Source organism: Mustela nigripes, chromosome 13 (assembly GCF_022355385.1).
Source record: "Mustela nigripes isolate SB6536 chromosome 13, MUSNIG.SB6536, whole genome shotgun sequence".
NCBI lineage: Eukaryota > Metazoa > Chordata > Mammalia > Carnivora > Mustelidae > Mustela > Mustela nigripes.
In genome coordinates, this window is record NC_081569.1 from 143402603 (window position 1) to 143409825 (window position 7223).

Sequence of the window (7223 nt, forward strand, 5' to 3'; positions counted from 1 at the left end):
TCACACTGTCATTAACAAAGTAACCCGGTAACATCAGTGCTTTAATGTCCCTTAGCACCCAGCCCATGTTCGAATTTCCCTAAATGTGCCGGGAATGCCTTCCGGCGAGGACTGTGTGCGCCAAGATCCCAGCTGGAGCTGGGGAGGGGCAGGGAACTGTGGGCCAGTCGTCTCGGCAGCCCCCTTCGGAAGCAGACGGTCTGATTGGGAACCCTGGCTCTACCAGTTAATTAGCTTGTCTGGTAACCAGCTAGTTATCCTCGAACTCGGGCTAATTGTCAAGACCTATGAGGCTTTGTCTGTGAAACAGGGTGACGGTGTGAGCTCCCAGGGAGTCATGCAGATGGACTGGGGGCCTGGGTCTCTAGAGATGTGACCCCGGGGGCAGGGACCACATCCTCCGAGGTGTTCCACCGTGGCTCCCGACCCCTGGGATACACGGTGACAAGCACAAAGAAACATGTGCCTCCTCCCAGAGGCTCTCCCAAGACCAAGTTATAGCCGCAGGGTTTCAAGTCACACCTTCCGAAGCCAGCCCTGCCTGCTCGCCCCTCTGCCTTTAAAGGACACCACGAAAGCCCGAGCACCAAGCCAGGATGGGACAAACGTGGGTTTTAGGACAATGCCTCCTTGTTGTTTCTTCTGGAAACTGCGTGCTCCCTCCCATGGGTGAGGTGGAGAGGCACTGCTCTCCGTGTGCTCCCCCCGTGCCTGGCACAGGGCCAGGCGCAGTCACCGGGTCACTGGAGGGCCCACCCGCGCCCCCATCTAGTGGGCTGCTGGCAGGCTCTGGCTCCACCTGCCGGCGGCCTCAGGACACCTGCTTGTTCCCGCAGCGGGGACGAAGGCGGCCCGTTCCTACAGCAGGTGCGGTCCCTGCTGGCAAGGCAAGGCTGCTGCTTCAGCTACAAAACGCTGCTGCACTGAGGGTTTCAGGGACAGGAAAGCACCTGGCCTGGCAGGAAGATCGATGCACTTCACTTTGAAAGCATGGCTGGTTCTTGGCGGGTTTCTGGGGGTGGGGGTGGGGCGTTGATCTTTGACATCCTCCCCCTGCCTTCAGGCGTCACCATATCCCCCCACCCCCGCCCCAAACGAAGTCCCTTTGTGAAAGAAATCCCATGGTCCCTCGCCCCACGCAGTTGGTTCGCAATGGCCTATGAAGCGTCTTCTGCAAGCACTTACGCACCAGACAAGAAACAAACGAGGCCCGGGTGGGAAAGGGAGCTGCGCCCGCGGCCGGCTTCAGGGGCCAGCTCCCTGGGTGCCCCTCTCCCCCGCCCCTGGACAAGTGCAGCTCCCCAGAGTCCCAGCCCCAGCCCCAGCCCCGGCGAGCCCCTCTCTCCATCCGTTTCCTTGACTGTAAAATGGGACTACAGCTCCACCTAGCTTAGCTCCTAGGGCTGCATGAGCTAAGACGCGGACTGGCGTCCTGGGGCACCGCGGGGGCAGCAGGGGGGGGGGGGGGGGTGGTGGACCTAAGGGCCCTGGTGGGTCATGTTCTTTGGATCAGTATTTTCCAAAATGTGGTCCCCAGCCATCAGCACATCCTGGCAAATGATGATATGCCAGTTCTCGGGCTCCTTTCCAGACCCACAGAATCAGGAACCCTGGGGCCTACTGGTCCCTGGTAACAGTCTCCCCAGCCCTGCCCAGGCTCCCGCACTGAAGCCTTGGGGATAGCACTCACACCAACTCCGCAGCGCGCCGCAGCGGTGAGCGGGTGGCGAGGCTGAAGGTGGGCTTTACCCCATTTATACAGACCGTGCAGGGGGCAGCAGCAGGCATTTCTCAGGCCCAGACCCCCTGGCCAGACCTATGTCACATGCTGGAGAGACAGATGAAAAGTAGGATGGCCTCTGCTTTTAGGAGAAAGACAGCCAGAGACCGGGACCGGGGCCTCTCCTTTCTATTCCTGCAAACGACCAAATCTCAAAATTAGTCTCACTTTCACCCCTATTTCGATCTGGTTTTGAATCTTCCCTGTGAGGGCAATTCTAGTGGTGCCTGAGTATCTCAGTGCGTTAAGTGACTGACTCTTGATTTTGGCTCAGGTCATGATCTCAGTCGTGGGACTGAGCCCTGCCTCGGGCTCCACGCTCAGTGGGGTCTGCCTGGGATTCTCTCCCTCCACCCCTTCCCCGGCTCCCTCTCCAAAATAAAAATAAATCTTAAAAAAAAAATAAATAAAGTGCAATCCTAAGGGTTTGGTAATTGCCTTAGGCTGAGGTAGACACCACATAGTGTTTATTTCAACCAAACTAGGAAAACAGCAGTAAGTTTTAGATATTTTTACATTACGTACTTTGTCAGTGACTTCCTGATACGATCTTCTAGAGTTTACGCATTTGCCCCATAACCTCATCCCTTACTTCTCAGTGTCTGACAGCTCCACCAGTGCTCTTCCGTGCCTCCCCCACCGCCCGCCAGTGACTGTAGTGAGAACTGACGCGCCGCCCCCGCCACTGCCTGCACGAGAAGCACAAGGCTCAGCGAGGTCACAAGAGTAAGTGGCAGAATCCTCGGTGCAGCTGGTGTGCGTCAGACCTCAGCAGTGACGGCCACCCCAAAGCCCCGATTCCTACAGCAACGGGGATGGGTGACGGCGACGGCTCTGGGCACGGCGGGCGCACGGGGGGGTGGGTGAGCGGGGGGCTGACTGCCGCATGACAGGGACTGTTCCGGGCACGGCAGGCGCACAGGGGGCTGACAGAGGGACACAGGCACAGGCAGTGGTGCACCTCAGTGACATTTATTCACGCCACACAGGACATAACATGTCTGTAAGTGTGTGCAGGGGCTCCACGTTCCCCACTAACAGCATGCTGAGACGCACACCAGACGGACGCTCCGTGCCACGCTCTCCAAGTACAGCCGGTCAGTGGTGGCCGTGGGCAGGCGCAGGACTTGACGCTGTGGAAAGAGATGCATAGCACGGCTACCGTTGAGCAAGAAAGGGAACCATGGGTGATAGCTTATTATGGGAGTACTGACAAGTCAGAAACCGTAAACCACAATTTTCAATATCATGAAGACACGTGGAGGGGCATTTCTACCCAGAGCGTCCGGCAGGTGTGAGGGTTTCGTGGACTCCCCTCACATACCCAGGGGGCTCGCCTGCCAGCACAAGGCCGGAGGGGTCACCGGCTGGCCCTGGCTCTGGGAGGACCTGAATGACTATAATTTCACTGTCATTTGGGAAGAAGAGTGAAGACACGTCCAGCACCAGGACATACGTTTCACGGGATGGCTTCCCACACAGCGAGCCTGGGCCGCCCTCCTGCTGGCAGCAGCGACCCGTCCTTCTAGTGCCCCCACACGTTTTACTTGGCCCAAGGGGGTGAGCAAAGGTCTTTAGCACTCAGACTGTAAGAACTGCAGAATTCGCTTTTCCAGCAGGGACAGCAAACTCCATGTTCTCAAGGACCCCCTGCTCCTCACACAGTGAGCAGCGACACACCTTGTCCGGGAAAGGTGTGACGGTGTTTTTCGCTCCCCATCATTTAAAGAAGCAAAAATCTTACCTTTCAAGGCTTTACTTCTTTTATCTGAAATGAAAAGAAGGAAACATTGGTTGTATCAGTCAACGCTTTACAAAAATGTGTTTGGTCAATCCATTCCTGAAATAGACACTGGGCTGAAAAGCTCACAGCTTAGGTAAAGTGGTTATGGCCGTTTCTCACAGTGCCTCCCAGCCAGGAAGCGGCACCGCCTCCACCGGAGTTTTCTGCAAACAGCTGAGCAGCCCTTCAGATGCGCAGGCCTCTCCACTCCTTCCCGTCCCCAGGCTCCGGTCCTGCAGTTTCAAGTTTCTTCCCTTCCCGCATCTTCTGAACCAACTGCTATTAATCCCTGACTGGCCTCGTGTCTGTCCGCTGAGAACCAATGGTCACCCTGCCCCCACTTCTATTATGGAAACAGTTAAAATATTCACACAATGGGAAAGGTACAGTAACACACCACGCACTAGGACACTCTACCCCTAATGACTCCTGCCCCCAATTCTTCTAAAGAGGGGACACGTCCTACAGACCTGAAACACCACGGTCACACCTAGGAAGCTCAGGGTCCCCTGATATTAAGGCCTTGTTCGAATTTTCCTAGTTGTCCCCAAACGTCTCTAGGAGCTGACATGTACCCCCCACAACCTAACGAAGGGTTCTGATGCTCATTTCTGGGTAAGAACCAATGTTCCTCCACAACACGAGCTGTGATTCCTTTTGAAAATGATTTTCATTTTCCTGACTGCTAACGAATCGACATGAAGAACTTACCAGCACTCCTGATTTTATAAATGATGACACTCATCAACCCCATTCCTACCCAAATCTCCTGGTAAACCTGGGTATAGTAGGGCTTCAGGGGGATCCAAACATTTTTAATAAAGCTTTGAAGCATCTGAAAAGGAACACAGTGATAAATATTACCATGACTATCTTTTTTTTAAAAGATTTTAAAATAAGTAAGAGAGGGAGCACGAGTAGCGGGGAATGGGCAGAGGGGGAAGCAGACTCCCCACCGAGCAGGGAGCCTGATGCAGGGCTCCACCCCAGGACCCCGGGATCATGACCCGAGCTGAAGGCAGATTCACTGAGCCCCCAGGTGCGTCTTAAAGCTAACTGGAAAGAGGTTCCCATATACTTTTTTTTTTTTTTTTTAAAGATTTTATTTACTTATTTGACAGAGAGGGATCACACGCAGGCAGAGAGGCAGGCAGAGAGAGGGGGAGGCAGGCTCCCTGTCGAGCAGAGAGCCCGATGTGGGGCTCCATCCCAGGACCCTGAGATCATGACCTGAGCCGAAGGCAGAGGCTTAACCCACTGAGCCACCCAGATGCCCCCCCATATACTCTTAAATGTGACCGTTTCGTACAAGTGCTCCACACCGGCCACTCTCTGGCAGCCGTTCCTACCTGACATGGGGCCCGCTCAGCAGCTCGTCAAGCCCCCGCCCCCAGGCTGCCAACCTTGGCTATCCTGATGCGCTGCCCCCCTTCCCCCTCATGCCGCAGAGCGCCCAGCCCACGCCATCTCCCAGGGTCCCGAGTGTTCCTCTCCCTCACAGCTGTTCTGCACGGATGCTACACCGCGAATCACGACGCACTTTTTTAAACTTTTACATCGAATCCCTAGTCCGCTCGCATCACCGCGCGAAGCGCTGCTGGCATCCGGAGCTGGAAAAGAACACGGGGCCTAGTGAGACCCACACTCAGCCTCGCGATCTGCTGTTGGATGCACACAGCCCAGGGTGCGAGGTCACTTCCTGCGAGCCGCCGTTACATCATCACTTATTTAATGAGTAACAACAGTTACCTAATTGCTGGATTTGACAGGGAAAAGCCACCGAATGCTGAAGTTTCCTTTTATGAGGTCTCGACATAAGGCTTTTGATTACAACTCACTATGGACCTTAAAGTCTGACGCCCCCGTGTTCATTGTAGCTTTGTGACGTCTCAAGGGGCCTGTCAAACAACAGGCCTTCAAGTCACTGTCAGCAATAAGTAGACCCAGGCACTTTGCATTTTCCTTGAAAACACTCCTTGGGCTTCAGTTACTCATGCCCCTCGTCCCCACCCCGGCCAGAGCCCCATCTACGTTCCCTTTCTCCACTAATTGGGTTACACAAATCATACTTCTCACTCTTCTCCGGGGTGATCATTACCCACTCAGCACCCGGGAACCCAGCACCCGGGAACCGAGCTCGCATTAGGTGGCAGGCACTGTTCAGGGGCCGAGAGACCGGCTCCTAAGGAGCCAGAAAACTTGGGAGAAGAGTGGCCTTGGCAGAGGCTGCGTGTGTGCGAAGACCCCAGGTCAGGCCGGACTTGGAGAGCTTGGAGGTGAGGTAGGGAAGCCACAGGGGCTGCGCAGATTCAAATCCTGCTCACTTCAGGGGCCTCAGTTTCCTCCTCTGGAAAACAGGGATGCAAACACGGAGCACCCCCAAGGGCGCTCTCGAAGAGGCGGGCCTATGCATCTCGTACCTGCCATGTCCGGAGCGTGGCACATAAAAGCCCACATCCGGACTCCGGGCGGGCAGGGAACTGGGTCACCTGCACCTCGCAGGCCACGGTGAAGAACCGGCCTTTACTCTCAGAAGGTCACAGAACGCAGCGGCACTCACGAGGTGCTTCCACACCAGCTCCTGCACCGCTGCCCGCCCTACACAGCGGCTCCCTGCGAGAGCTGCCGGCCGCCACACGCCGAGACCCAGGAGCCGCCCTGCCCTGTCCTCAGTGCTAGGGAGGACCGGCTCCCAGGACGGCTGCCAGCTCTTCCGAGAAGAGGAGCACTGGGGCTGAGACACCTAACGACGAGCCAGCCCGCCTGCACCCCAGCGTGACCCTGAAGGATGCGGCTGTGTGGTCCTCCTGGACTCCCGGCAGCGATGACTCCCCCAGGCTTCCTGTCCTCAGTCCGCGACGCTGTCACAGCCCGAGGATCCCGGAAACTAACAGCCCTGCCCCGAGCAGGTGCCTGAGCGGCCTCGCCAAGCCGCAGGGGGACGCAGGGGGAGGCGGGTTCGGAAGGACTGAGGCCAGGGCCCTCCTCCGAGCGCAACAAGGTCCCGCGGGGCCGGGCTGCCGGGTCCCACCGCAACGCTGGCCGCGCCGGGAGCCGTCCTAACAGAAGGCCGCCCTCCGCGAGGCACGGCCGTGTCCACCGGCCCCACTGGGCTCTCGCGGGCGTGCGGGGAGGCCGTGGACGGCCCCGCGGCCGGCAGCAGCAGAACAAGGCGCGGCGGCGGGCACCGGACCGGGCTCCGGCTCTAGAGGCCGCCCTCGCCACGGCCGGACAACGTCTGGGTGGGAAAGAGCGGAGCGCGAGGAAGGCGCCGCAGACACGTCCGTCCGCTTCTGCGCAGGCGGCCCGCGGCCCCTCTCCTCTCCCGCACCACCTCGGCCGCCGCCGCGCCGCCAGCACCTTCCCAGCCCGGCCCGACGTTCCTCACGCGGGCCCGGACCCGCGAGCTGCCCCCACTACTTAAGGGAGGCCCTTCTCTGTCCCGCTCGCAGCGGTGCGGCGGCTCCGGGGCGCCCGTCCTTGCCAAGGCCCATCTCGGGGTCGGAGCGCCCGCTCTGTCCCGGTCCGGGGCGCCCGCAGCCGACGCCCACCCGCCCACGCGGGAGACCAGGTCCGCCCGACCCGCGGAGGCGCGCACCGGGACTGCAGGACGCGGATCCTGCGGCGGAGCACGGCCCGTCGGGGCACCGGGACTGCAGG

The 7223-nt window shown here is 58.5% G+C and overlaps 1 protein-coding gene across 1 annotated transcript in view; it reads right to left on the minus strand.

Moving 5' to 3' along the window:
- Window positions 1-2733: 2733 nt before the first annotated feature.
- The window catches only part of ATP5MJ (ATP synthase membrane subunit j), a 5172-nt gene continuing 682 nt past the window's right edge, over window positions 2734-7223 (minus strand). Inside the window, exons 2-4 of the mRNA XM_059374112.1 lie at window positions 4275-4398; window positions 3525-3548; window positions 2734-2913 (exon numbers count right to left, since the gene is read on the minus strand). Of these exons, the coding sequence (XP_059230095.1) occupies window positions 2879-2913; window positions 3525-3548; window positions 4275-4398 (183 nt within the window). The 3' untranslated portion in view covers window positions 2734-2878. The remainder of the gene's footprint in view (window positions 2914-3524; window positions 3549-4274; window positions 4399-7223) is intronic.